The 15080-nt window shown below is 39.4% G+C and overlaps 1 protein-coding gene across 12 annotated transcripts in view; it reads right to left on the reverse strand.

Annotated features, from left to right (window-relative positions):
* The window catches only part of LOC119650439 (homeodomain-interacting protein kinase 2), a 245699-nt gene that overhangs the window by 16173 nt on the left and 214446 nt on the right, over positions 1-15080 (reverse strand). For all 12 annotated transcript variants that reach the window (XM_038053275.1, XM_038053274.1, XM_038053272.1 and 9 more), the window contains 4 exons: positions 4398-4612; positions 479-799; positions 312-412; positions 46-255 (listed from right to left, as the gene is read on the reverse strand). In XM_038053275.1, coding sequence (XP_037909203.1) covers positions 46-255; positions 312-412; positions 479-799; positions 4398-4612 — 847 coding nt within the window. The remainder of the gene's footprint in view (positions 1-45; positions 256-311; positions 413-478; positions 800-4397; positions 4613-15080) is intronic.

Below are 15080 nucleotides of genomic sequence, written 5' to 3' on the forward strand. Positions count from 1 at the left end.
CATGTATAGAGAAAATTCAGAAGAGCCAAGGGGTATAAACCTTACCGTATTTGATCAAATTCTGACGATCCCGGATATAATGGCCATCCCAAAAATAATTCAGCCACTACACAACCAAGCGACCACATATCAATGGCTTCACAAAACGGCAATCCAAGAATAATCTCCGGTGCTCTGTAGTATCTTGACTGGAGGTACGTATTGCAAACGGTTTTACTAACATGCGATGCACTTCCGAAATCGATAACTTTCACCCTAGAGATCAGAATATTGAAATTATAACAGAACTGTTGTAATAAATCTGAAAATACCTGTAGGGCTGGCGTACAGGATCAACCAACATGATGTTTTCCGGCTTCAAATCAGCATGAATCAAACCAAGTTGTTTCAGTTTTAACAAAGCCGTTAAAACCTATATATTGGAAGAATTGCATTATTAGAAATCAATTCCATTGTAAATAAATGCCAGATAACCCACCTGCTGCAGTATCGGTCTAATGTATTTCAGCGGTAAAGGTGAGAACTTATTTTGTTTCAAGAAATCATACAAATTTTGTTCGAGCATTTCAAACACTAAACAAGTGTGGTTTTTGTGTTGGAAGCATTCGAAAGCTCGAACAAAATTGAATTCATCAGCATTTTCCTGACTTAAGCGTTGTAAAATTGAAACCTCGATTTGTCCTTGCCGATAGTAAGACGGATGGTTCTTTAAAATCTTGATAGCAACAATTTCGTTTGTACCACGCTTCCAACATTTTACCACTTGACCGAATGTACCGCGACCCAAAAATTCAAGAACCTAAAAAATAAATTTATATATAAGATGTTGTCAAATACACTAAAGAGGGAAATTACTCATATATAATATGATCGAAAAAAATTTGAAAAAAAAACATAATTTTCCAAAATAAGTATTGGTCAGAAAGTTCCCACTAAGTAGGATATTCAAAAGAGAGAGATGTGTTCAGTGGTCTTTTTTGCCGCAAGTCCACACAGTAACCACACCGAACGAAACTTCCACCTGAATACGATGTTTGTTAATGGACCCCCGTAAGCAGCCTCTCTAAGAACATATGTCTTCAACCGCAGAAAAATAATACTACAAATATTAATTGCATCCCCTACGGATTGCAAAAAAAGCAAAACAGTACCCGATTTGGAAGCAATGAACATAAAAACATGCTCCAGGGAATAGGCTCTCGTTTCGCTTTGACAAAAGGGGCTCCATCGACACTGTGCTATTCCACTTTCTCAGACTGAAATAGAAATAATGACAGCCAACAATTTAGAAACAATATGAATGTTAGTGCAGGAAGAGCTCATAAAAAGGAAGTCAAATAAATTGCCTTTTGTCAAACTGCCATTAGGTAAACTATTTTTTGAAATATGGGATGCCTTAGCAGAAGAGGGTTCAATTTCTCCCATCCCGGAACGGAATCATCAATTGGAGTATCGATAGCATTGGTTAAGTCTGTCTTCAAAAACTGAGAACAAGCTTCCCATAATGACAATTGGAAAACACTAAATGCACCAAACATACTGCAAAATTTATCCTGCCGAAAAGCAGGAAAACGCAGAAGTATCGTGAGCATTCTGACTATATACAAAATGATACGTGTTTCCCCTATACTAAGGAAGTGGAATCCATAGAGCATGTTCGATGTGAATACCCCGCTTATGGACGCATCAAACATCAGATCTTTGGGCTGATGTGCTCCAGTTGCAACGGGAAGCAGCATATCCTCTAACGAAAATCCTGCAAAACATAAACTTATCTGGGATATTTCGTTAGACAAAGCATCCGAGTACAATAGACCACTACGGTTTAAGTGCTTAAAGACTACGTTTCCCCCCACCTCTAACGTACACACAAATGCAAACAGTAATCACCCCCAGCGAGTATAAATTGGAAAAGTGCGATGACCTGTCAGACTGAGGACCTTAGTATTATTCAATCTTCTCCAAATCCAAAGCCATTTGACCAAAATTCAAATGGCGCAGTGATCGGAAATTCGTAATGATCCAAAGGGTGTTAATGAAGTCGATACAGCAGATTCTAGACTGAAAACAAGCACGATCTCCGACGGTTATTTTTCCGAGGTTTCCTTTGATACGTCCCAGAATAATTTAAGCCAATATCTTTGTGACAATACCCGAAAGCACATCAAAACCGAAATCCACGTAAGATTGCTAGGAGTCAACAGAACTTATTTCAGCTCACCAAAACTCATCCGCTCGAAAAGTGTTCTCATGGGGTCGCAGTTTGTATCATAGTATACAGGCTAATTATTTAGCTAGCCCTCATGTATTTATCAGACACGCAAGGAAAATTGCAAATTCTTATCCGTGTTCGAGAGGAGCATCCTTCGAAGGGCGATACTACGATAATTTGAAGAGCGATACTACGACCTTTTAATCCTGGATAAAATCCGGTTCAATGTCACTTAATCCGTATAGGAGAAAATGATCCGGGCCGGAACTAGAAAAAGAAGACATGGCAGTTCCTCCTAAGATGAAACGGTGGCGTAGGTCAGGACGTCAGACAGCTGTTAAGAATTCCGATACCAGTGGACCTCGATGCAAAACGGGGAGGCAGCCCTAGATGGAATACCGGTTGTTTCGCCGCTAATGATGATGATGATGACACTTGTGGCTGCTTGTAGCTGCTGTGAGACTGTAGAGGCTACATGGAAAAATTACACAAGAACACCGTCAATGCCGGCGGCCTTACTTCGTTTGAGTGTGTTGATAGCAAAGATAATTCCGCTTCTGTTTGGAGGAGCATACCGTATCCGCATATTGTGGTGGTTTACCATACCATCCACAAGAGGTAAAACTTCACCGATTGAGAATCATAGTGAAATTCTCCTCCCTCCGCTTCAGTTGTTCATCATCGAGACTTACGAACAAACAAACGAAACCTTTATTATTTACAGCAGCTTCTGCTTCGCACGCTAACATATTCGGGGAATTCCTTTTCTAACGGGGCTCAAGCTCGTCGCATTCACGTTTCCATAGTCAACCAAGTCTTGTGAAGGCCTTTTGAGACGTGACAAACAACTTCACCCGTATCAGAGGTAAAGACACTTTTGGTGGCACACTTCTCATCAATACGGGATGTCCGAAGGAAAGGGTAAGTAATCATTAACCCCTGCTGTTATGTGCATTCAGAAGACAACTATTCAATATTAGCAATGTTACTTTTGGAAGCCCCTCTTGAATAATGTTTCTGGCTCCAGAATGGTGAAATTACAGCCGACGTTTGCCGTAGTATTATCCACCATCAAGACTTTACTGAAGAACATTTAAACTCTGGTCAACTAGTAAGGACCTTTAGTAATCTAGGGCAGGTAGCGTGGTATCACTACCGCCCCTGATTTTTCATTTTTAAAAGATTCACCAAGGAAGACATTGGTCATTGTAGTAAACGCGCAGTCAGAAAGTAAGATTCCCCTTATTCTCTTAGGAGGCCTTGACCTCCTCAGATCAGAAAATTGATTTATTTTACAGAAAAATATACCCACCTTGCCCAGTTGATCCAGAAGTTGAACGTAGTGGTAAGCATTTCAACACTAATCTCGCAATTTCAAATCTAGGACAAGGAGGGTCTCTAATTCCAAAGTTAGCTAAGAACGGCTGCTCGAATCAATATGGAAGAGATAGGAAATTCTTTAAAGTCAGGAAAAACATCAACATTTTCAGTATAAAGCTATATCATGACTATTATAATAATGGACGCAATTGAAAGAATAATGAGCTTTTATAAAGTTGATTCCATATATACTGTAAGCCTTGCTCTTTCCACAGTTAATATAATCAAGCATACAGATTGTCGATGGAGTTAAAGTTATTTGGAATAATTTGCAGTTTACTTCTATTCTTCACTCTAATGGGAATGCGGCTGTCAGATTCATACGTCAACTGTTGTCTTTAGAGGAAAACCAAATTCCCAAGGAACAGACTCAGCTTGGAAAGAAAAATTCTAGTAACAAACCTTTTCTCCCCAAGATCGTCGCAATGCTGAAGCAAAGCAACAATCGAAATAATGAAGACTCGCACCAACCGCAAATGATAAGGAGTTGTCCATTTGGACTTGAGCCCACAGTCACACAACAAGAAACTGTGCCTAACAATTTGGGACCGAAAAAGACTGGCTTATGAAAGTTGAATGACTCAACTGCCCGAGTGCAGATTTTTAACTGAAAATTGCGAAATCCCTGTACTTAATTCAACCTTCCCCCTTTGACTTTTTGGCAATATTTTTTAGTATGTTCAACAAATTGAGGTCCGATTCATTCAAACACTTTTTCCTAATTTTCTCCAGTGTGGCCCATGCGTGAAACTTTAGCTTTGTAACAAAATCAAGCACGATCAATTCTAAAACAACATTAACTTACCTCATATTCAGCTAGCGATGAATATAGGACTTCATGTTGTACAAGTTGGTAGTCTCCATCGGCACCGCTGCTGGACCTTTTACTGGGGGGCTGTGCATTTGCATGCCCCCCGGAGGTCGCAACTTTGGTATGTGCCGTTTTGGAGCTGTTGGACGATGATGCTGCAGATGGCGCCGTTGTGCTGATGTTTGTGTCCACGCAACCACAATCACAATCTATAAAAAAAATAAAAAAATGTTCATTAAAATCGAAAAAATAATGTAGATAAAAGTGAAATTAAAACGCTGAAAATCTGGCTGATTTGGACGAAGTATAATTTGGATTAAAGATAAATGATAATACCATTCATTTTTGCAAGATTTTTATCTACGCTAAACCGCAAAAGTGCAGTATGAAGTACTAGTTGAAACTGAGAAGGAGCAATCTAACGGGCTTCAAGAGAAGTTCCAGCAGTTAAGATTGTTATTTCAATTCTGAAAGCCTAGTGCGGTGTGCCTAAAGAAGATAGCAATCTTAAAGCTTCAGAATTTACAATTAGTACAGGTAGAACAAAGTACACGTTTCTACCTGAAAAGAATTTGGCTCTTCCGTAAAATTGAGATTTTAATTGAAATTTTCAGATTTTTAGAAGGGTAAAAAGGATATCACCTGTTGAAAAATGTATCAAGGAAAATGGGAGGAGTTTAGTCGCTTCCTTTTGAAATCTTGGCAACAAAAGGATAGAAAAACTGGAAAATAGAAACTGTAGCAACAAAAAATCACTTAGCCGACTGGGAAGGGCGCCCGTAATTTTGTTGCCGCCCAAAAGAAATGGGCTAACGATCTGATGTTAAAATGAATGCACGCCAACCAGTTTTTTACAGGTAAATAGTTACTTTTTTGTCAATTTGGTACTTTTCCGAAGTAATTTCCTACTGTGGGATGCCTCAAAATTTAACTTTTAGGAAAATAAATGGATTACTTCCAGACAATTTTGTCATTAGCAACGGGTTCCAGGCTATTTTTGCGAGAATTTTTGCATATTTAAAACGTCAAATAAAAATTAGTTTAATCTGCAAAATCCCACTCCTTATAGATTACTTCATTAGATAGATCCGATGGTTTTATTGGCTATTAAAGAGATGGATGACTATTTACTGAAAACAGGCCTATGTGTAATGATGTGCTACAAATTAATTTCAATGGAGTGGAACGGCCACCTTATGTTTCCTGAATTATATTTATGAACTTATTTTGTGAATTTAATTTACATTTTGTTAATGTTGATTGTTCAATAATAAATTCCTTTTAACACAAAGATCTAAGCATATTGCAACTTAAAACTACTAATGTTCCGATTTTTTTCAAAAAGTTCAATTTTTATCTGGCGTGCCACATTAAAGAAAGTGCGCATTTGGTTGGGAAAACCATGAAATTAGTTGGAAGAGATACGAAAAAGACACTTTTTTTTACCAAATCACTGAAATAATCACTTAGAAGCGAAATATTAGTACTTCAAAAAATTGTTTGATAATTAAACGTTGAATATGAGGGATATTACTGATGAGTCATGAGTTAAACGGGCTAATTTCCACGCACTGCTCGTGTGGCTCTTAGATGTTAAAAAAAACTCTAGAGTCTTCAGAATAACCAACAACAGATTGCCAAATGATCATCAATTTAGACGATAATCCGAAGAAAGCACCACATATTGTCACCCCATACCGGGTGGAAATCCGAAATTCCAGGTCGAAATCGCGTGTAACCATTTGGAAATAATGGTCTGGTGACTACAGCCCCAATATTTACAGAATATTATTCTAGAGGCTTTTCTGGTATAAAAATTGGAAAAAAAATATTTGCTTAGAATAACCGGCGGAATAAGAATAATTGGAGGCAACTGTGTGCCTTTTCGTTCTCTATGGTTCTTAAAATGGTTCAACAAATTAACCGTTAGGGTGCTATGAGGCGTCGAATATGCTACTGGAAATACTGTAAAACAGTGGAGTCAACATTCATCTTCGTGAAGAAAATATCTAGTTTTGCCCCTTTTTTACGTTTTGAACTCTTTCCACAGTCCTCGTTATTGAACGGTTTCGACATCACCATTATTAATAGGGCTTCCCAAAGGAAAAAGTTTTTTTTTGTTCTATGGAACATCAACAATTTCAAGAGAAATGCAAGAAAATATTGTCCCTTGTTAACTATTCGCAATACATGAATACCGCGACGACAAAGTGATGCATAAATCGATTAAAAATCCAGATGTGATGAATGTGGCGAGTGTGGTAGAAAATCGTATTTCAGCATTTTAATGGTGTCCTGAACGATGAAATTGCGATGACCCGGAGCGTTGTCGTGCTGCAATATCACTCCGTGTCTCATGTCCCGCTCTAGGCGTTCCTCGAGCAATGTGTAGTTCAAACTGATGAGTTGTTGTCGATAGCGATCTCCTCCATTGACCCACCACCAAACACAGAACGTTGCCTTCTCTCTGACGTCATTGGGCCGTGCCTACAATGCTGATGCTTCACCAGGTAAAAGCCACGATTTTTGTGGTTGGGATTCTTAAAATGTATCCATTTCTTTCTTTCATATCAGTCAATTTATGCGGCACCTACTTTCGAAACACCTTGGTGAGTCATGCTTAAAGCTTCCACAAGTTAATTTTGTGTTTGCGTATCGTCTTCATCTAATAACGCTTGCAGATCGGCGTCCTCAAATGTTTTGTTCTCCCGGAGCACTCCTTCTCCTCGATGTCGAAATTGCCGCTTCTGAAGCGTTTAAACAAATTTTCACTGGTGGTCGTTCGCGGTATGCCTCCTCGAGTGAAAGACGTCCTTCAGCTGCACTTTTTTAAGTTAAAGCCAAAAAGGAAAGTTCTCCTGAATTGCCGTTTACACAAAGCTCGACATCTTTCAATATTGACAGATGTTCAAGCAGTAAAACAACGACGATATATAAAGTAGAATAAATGTAATGGAAGTGTCATCTCTCAGAATGTGGTCACCTGGGGTATCAAATGAAAGGGCTCAATTTGTACTTTTTCAAATCGAAATAGATGTACGATCAATTTATATATATAGAATACAGTATTCTGTAATTGGCAATGTTTGTTTGTTTAGCGTGACCATAATATCTACGTCTGTAATATGTACGTATTTCTTGTAGTTTGAAAAAGATATAAAGGAATATTTTGGGTTTTTAGTCATATACGAATGGAAAAATGTGCGTAGAAAGTTTCTCACATAAGATGAACACAAAACCTTTATACCCGAAGCGCCAGCTTCCGGTATTCCGACTATTAAAAAATAGGATATTTGCCAGATCTGGAGCCATTAGCTTTTCCCACGACGGCTTAAGGTTAGCAGATAGTCTTGTATATTAGAAACCTTTGGTTTTCCTGCAAATTTTGTCTCGATGATGACAATACTAGATTGCTTTCCTTGAAAGGGTACCAATTTTACTAAGATATTAAATTAAATTCTAATACTGTAAGAATAAACTGGTGTAAAATTGTGTGTACGCTTAACTTGGCACAATGAATGTTGAGAAAAAATTATTTTCATAATTTCTGATAAACTAGTCTCTGACTATTATGAAGCAAATATTAGATTCGTAATGACGATGAGAAGCATGGGGGAAAGAGCAGACAATCATCATCTAGCCCTGTCTTATCAATTCAATTCAATATCCCTGAAAGCTGTTTGGCGTCATCTGAGGAAGGATCTGCCACGTCGCCTTGCCCTTATAAGACTTTCCGGTTTGAATCGTCCTCACATCCACAACTAGACGGTCGTGATATCGCTTACTGCTTTCATCGTTATATAGGCTACAAAATTGTTAATGTACAGCCCAAGATGTCGCGCCGACATCTGGATAAAGGCAGTTTGAACATTTCGGGTTGATTTTCCCATAATGTCAACATCATCAGCACAGGCCAGTAGTTGGATGGACTTAAAGAGGATGGTGCGTCTCGAACTTACATCAGTATTAGGGATAATTTTTTCCAGTGTCTGGTTAAAGAGGATGCATGACAGGGCTTCCCCTTGTTGTTGATGTTGAATCGCCTCAAAAGTGATCCTGCTGCTTTTATCAGTCAGTCTTATCAATTTGGTCCGAATATCGAATTCTCTATTAGGCCTGCAAATAAGTTCTATCGGTTTTCACAATAGATGGCGTAGCTTGTTTTTTATTCCATTGATCCAAATTTCCAAACATTCATCGGAAAGCTACTGTCAATAGGCACAAACGTCAGTATAAATTATTTAATTGAAGTGTAAACAACAATACTTTTTTCATCAACGAAAATGGCCAATTTTGTACCAAATAATGTGTTTTTTGGCGGGGAGTTCTACTTAATTATTTCAATATGAAGAAACAAGCAACCGAAAGTCATCGCATTTTGGTAGAAGTTTATGGTGACCATGCTCTATCTGAACAAACGTGTCAGAGGTGGTTTGGACGGTTTAAAAGTGGCAATTTTGACTTGGAAGACGAAGAGCGCGCCGGACGGCCAACAATTTTTGAAGATGAAGAATTAGAGGCATTGCTCGACCAAGATCCATCGCAAACGGAAGAAGAACTTGGAAAAACACTTGGAGTCACTCAGCAAGCCATTTCCAACCGTTTAAAAGCAACGGGAATGATCCGAAAGGTCGGAAGTTGGGTTCCGTATAAACTGAAGCCAAGAGACGTCGAACGCCGTTTTTTCACGTGCGAACATCTGCTCCAACGACAAGAAAGGAAAGTTTTCTGCATCGAATAGTTACTGGCGATGAAAAGTGGATCCATTACGATAATCTCAAGCTTCGGGCAATATGAGGATACCCCGGCCATGCCTCATCATCGACGGCCAAAGCGAATATTCATGGTGAGAAGATCATGCCGTGTATATGGTGGGACCAGCTGGGTGTGGTATACTACTATATATATGCTAAAACCGAACGAAACGGTCACGGGAAAACTCCACCGACGTCAAATGATGCGTTTGAGCCGCGAACTCAAGAAAAAACGGCCGCAATACCAGCAAAGGCATGATAAAGTTATTTTGCAACATGACAATGCTCGTCCACATGTTGCACAGCCCGTTAAAACATATCTAGAAACGTTGAAATGGGAATTCCTACCCCACCCGCTGTACTCTCCAGACATTGCTCCTTCTGATTACCATTTGTTCCGGTCGATGCAGCATGGCTTGGCTGACCAGCACTTCTCCAATTACGACGAACTCAAAAAATGGCTCGATGAGTGGATAGCGGCCAAGCAGGCCAATTTTTGGCGCGATGGTATCTATGAATTGTCTGAAAGATGGAAGAAAGTTGTGGCTACCGATGGGCAATACTTTGAGCAATGAATGTATAACCAATTTTTCACAATAAAGCTTCAAATTTAAAGAAAAAACCGACAGAACTTATTTGTAGGCCCTATATAATTGCTGCACTACGTAATATCCCCCTTTTTATATATGAGACAGATAATTTCTCTTTGTCAGTCATCAGGTATTGATTCCTCGTTCCACATCTTGAGCATAAATTGATGAATCGCTTGGTGTATCTGGTCGCCTCCATATTTAACCAATTCGGCTGTAATTCCATCGGCTCCTGGCGACTTATGATTCTTATGCCAATGATTTGCACAGGCTCTTTCTCCCATGCTTGATGGTGGCAGCATTTTTCCGTTCCCTTCAGATTGCGAGACCTTCAATTTGCCGACATTCTGGTCCTCGTTCATTAAATTACTCATCCCATACGGTCAAAATGTCCAGTTAGGAATTTTTAATATTTTATTATAAAGTTTTATACCAACTTTTTACGGCTAGATTAAAAATGGAGAAAAAAATCTAAGCGACCCATCAATTTTTTTATCATATTTTAAATAGATATCGCCATGGAGGGTATTTTGGAGCCTAGAAACCATATAGTGGCAGCCTCTTGATTTTTTTCAGATTTTTCGGTTCGGTAGTTTCTGAGAATGGGTGCATTAAAGAAATGATCACGTTTGGCTGCCCGCACTCCCTAGTTTTCCAACAAATGTCAAAACTAAGACCTGCTTCGGAAAGTACTAATCGAGACTTTCATTCGATGACCCACATGACAATATTTGATGAAAAAAAATCTACACTTCCCTTCCCTTTTGCATGAATGGGGACCCCCCCCCTTCTTAAATTCGATGTGGAATTATGTAACTCATTGACCATAGTACATTCACTAGGAGGCGTAAGCTGGATCACCTGAAAGCCATAACATTACATGATATGGAGGTGAAACGAGAAACAGAGGTCAAATACTTGGGAATCACGCTAGACCAAAATTACTCTGGAAGACGCATGTCGGAAACACTTGTCGGAAAGCCCACGAGGGCTCTGATGACTTGCAGATCCATAGCAGGAAAAAATGGGGTTGTAGCCCGAAGATACTACTTTGGATATATACTGCAATAGTAAGACCAATGATTACCTATGGAGCGGTAATCTGGGCAGAAAGAACCCAACTCAGCACACAAGCCAGGGAATTACATAAGCTCCAAAGGCTGGCTTGCGTGTGTATCAGTGGGGCAATGAGGACATGCCCAACGGCATCCCTGGAGGTCCTTCTGGGATTAACCCCTCTCCATCTGCACATACAGATGCAGGCAAGGAGATCAATATTCAGGATGGCGGTAGCATGAGTGAGGCGGGGAGCTGCCTAAATCGAAGAAGATTGATATCCTTTCTAGGCGGTATCCCGAATTACTGATACCGAGGGACAACATGACAACGAGGTTTCACTTCGATAAGAAGTTTGAAACACGTTGGAGTACAAGACAAACTGGGAAAGCGTGGCTGTGACATACGGCTTAAACCAGCAACTGATTACTTGGTACACTGACGGATCCCTCACAGCAGAGGGAGCGGGTGCCGGTGTCATTGGTCCAAGGAAAATGTACTTTGAGCCAATGGGCAGGTACACTAGCATATTCCAGGCGGAAATTTACGCCATAGACAAATGTGCCTCCTTTAATCTGCAAAGGAACTACAGGGGGCAGAACATAGCTATTCTCACCGATAGCCAAGCAGCGATCAAGGCACTTAGGTCCAACCAGGTGAACTCTAAACTGGTATGGGAATGCCTTGAGAGACTGAATACACTCGGCTCGTCCAACAAGGTCTGGATACTTTTGGGTTCCAGGCCATGCTGGGCTGGAAGGCAATGAGGCAGCGGATGAACTAGCCAAGAAGGGAGCAGGGATGCCTTTATACGGGCCAGAACCCTTCTGTGGAATCGGAAACGGTTTCATGGCTATGAATCTAAGAAACGAAGAAAAACGGTTTGAGGGAACTATATTGGGCGGGCCTACCAGGGATGGAGCAGTCCAGGGTGCTTATTGGGGGATACGAACCCATGCGCACAAAGGATTGCTTAAACCTCACCAAAAAGAACCTCCGAATCATAGTGGGAATTCTCACTGGTCATTGTCGGCTGAACTACCACCTAGGGAAGCTAGGGATATCTACGGACACTGCCTGCAGGTTCTGTGAGGAGGAGGACGAAACCTCTATGCACGTCCTGGGACAGTGTCCAGCACTTGTGCAAAGCAGGTCGATACATCTGGGAGAACACTTAATACCAGATGCAAAGCTGAAACTTCTGGAAGTGGGGAACATACTAAAGTTCCTAACGGTTACTGGCCTGCTTGAGATACTATGATCAATGCGTGAGCATTCACAGTTCCCATTTTTCCACCAAATTTAGTGTGAATGACTACAACCGTTTCCGAGCAAAATGCGTGTGACAGACAGACAGAGAGTAAACAGATTTTAATAAGGTTTTGTTACCTTAAAAAGCGTACAGCATATCGATACATAACACAGAATACGTAGGACATTACTGCAAGATCTGACCTATTATAACTTCGTTAAATCGGATTGTTTTCAAGATAGAGCACAAAATTAAAAAAAAAAAATGATTTGATACGCTTTCATCGGACTGAGAATAGCTGCGCCAAGATTCGAAATAGAACTATTGCGACATTTTCCCGCCTTAATCTCTTGAGCAAGTTAAAAACAAATCGGGAAAGCGGAAGGTCGGCGCTTCAGGTATGAAAGGTTTTGTTTGCTTCTTCTGTGAGTACATTTGAGTGTAGAACTATCCCATTTGTACGTACCGCGTTATGTATATGCATTTAACATGTCAGATTAAGTACTTCGGGTTGTAAATTTACATGGTAAAGACAACTTTGATCTACTGTAACTTTGTTACTAATAGTATGATTTTGATCAAACTTGGGGACAACATGCTTCATCTCATATTTTACACTACTATAACTCCGGGATAAACTTAAGGGGGGTTTTACACAATTTCTCCAAAAATATGGTAATATACTATTATTAACTTAATTTGGACGGATATCGATATGGAGAGTATTTTGAGGCCTGGGCACCATATAGATGCAGTTTCATGAATTTATTCACATTTTTCGGTTGGGTAGTTTCTGAGAATGGGACCGTTAAAGACATCATAATTTTCCACCCCTCCCGCTCCCGCCTTTCTAACAAATCGCAAAACTAAGACCGGCTTCGAAAAGTACTAATCGAAACCTTTCATTTGATACCCCACATGACTATATTCGATGAAAAAGATTTTTACATCCCCCTTTTACATGCATGGGGACCCCCCCTAAATCTCAATGTAGAAGGATATCACTCACTGCATGTCTGGGCGTTCACAGTTCCCACCTTCTCATTATATTTCACGTCAATCGGTATAGCCGTTTCTGAGAAAAGTGCATGTGACAGACAGACAGACAGACAGACATTGCAACAACTTTAATAAGGTTTTATTTTGCAAACAAAAGCTTAAAGCCATGATCACATCTCTGGAGTTCATTAATCTAAACGTGCCTAGAAGGTACGTCAAATTAAAGTTCATATATTAGCCTAGTTATGAATGCTTCTACGAATTGTCAAAACACACAAGCCTGTCAAGGATTTTCGAAAATAAAGTGGAGTGAATCTCTATAAAATCTCTATAAAATATATTTTACACTTTGGATAATTGGTACTTCCCGATTTCGTACCAAATCGTCAGTCCCTTGGTCATACGAATTATCAGGATTTACTGTATTAAGTACCCGAAAGTGCATTGTGATTGTTATAGACGCATTTTTCCAATAATATGATGAATTATTTCGTAATAAATAACATTAAAAATTATTCTGCGTCAGTATCAACACAATATCCCCTGTATAACTGCATAGATTTCTACCTACTTTCCTACAACAATGCATTCATTTTTATTACACATTGTAATGAACACAAATTGTGCAGGGCATTGTGCAGTTTTTGAATGCGATTTTATAAAGGTGGTGTGCTGCCTGTAAAAATCGATATTCTGAGGCTTTTGGACTAGCTTTATGCATTGAATCTATTTTGCGCACCTAGAAACCATAGAAAATAAATAATAAAATAATTTCCAGTAGAAAATATATTTTTTTCTTACGTTAGAAGATTTAGTGCATTACAGATTAATCCAAATATTCTCTGCATGAAATTTTGGAACAAACAAATGGTCTGCTGCCTTCTAAAATGTCTAATGCTTCTCCACTTGCAGCGCACTTTTAGCCCACATCATCACAGGTGGTCAACACATTTTCTGCTATATCCTTCCTTCCTTAGAAACATTAACTCGTCAATAATGCAGCTATTTTTCAAAATTAAATAAATAGTAAAATATATCGTTTTATGTCAAAAGATTACCCCAAAGTGAAGGTGGCATAGATAAATTGATTAGGAATAAAATGACCTCTCCTGGCAGAAACAGCTTCAAACTATAAAGGAAAGCTGAACATTTTTCAGAAAATCATAAACTTAGGAAACACAAACATTACCCATATCTGACAACCATTGTCCCCCTTGAAACTTCCGAAACATCTAAATCAAAGGGTAGTCAAGTTCGTAAGAAGACGTCGAAACTATCTACATATTTTTCTACAGTAGGGCAAAAAAACGGATTTAAAAACGAGGAAAATGTCAAATCAGCACAAAGTTATTTCCCAGCATTTGCTTACATGAACTCGATGCCAGTATGTTAAATAAGAAAAGGGCAACGTTACATCGTGATCACGTTCCCTCTCGACATCTCAAAGAACTTTCCGTCCGTAGTTTCAATGAATGCTCGTGGACAACCAACTATGAAAGGGTTGGCAAGTAAAGAAAACCAACTCAATTGTAATTAGCAACGAGATAATGTAAATGCACTAATTGCCATGCCAAACAACAAATCTATTTTCAACCATTTTATCGATTACATAAAGCAATGCATTGGATTAATGGAGCTATACGGAATCTCAACTGACCGGGATTGATATGTAAGGAGGCGCACATCAGTAGGAGACACGTGACGATATCCAATTAGCTTCAGCTCAATCGAGTTGATGATTCAAGAAAGGACTCTGAAATTATTCAACCAGGCTCGGGGAAATGACTATTCTATTTGGATTTTGCCTGTGTATGGCACTCGCAACGGGAGCAGCTCGTAATTCGACGTTACGATGACGACTACAATGACAACGAAAACAAGAGCGGAAAATTATTAATTTTCTATATTTAGCAATTTGTTAGTGGGCACAAGTCTCACGTTCACATTTCTAGAAACATGACGACCCGAGTGAATCATTTTCTTTTATTTAACCCTATAATGGGTGGCCACTCATAGAGAAATCCTG

This window comes from Hermetia illucens, chromosome 2 (assembly GCF_905115235.1).
Source record: "Hermetia illucens chromosome 2, iHerIll2.2.curated.20191125, whole genome shotgun sequence".
Classification (NCBI taxonomy): domain Eukaryota; kingdom Metazoa; phylum Arthropoda; class Insecta; order Diptera; family Stratiomyidae; genus Hermetia; species Hermetia illucens.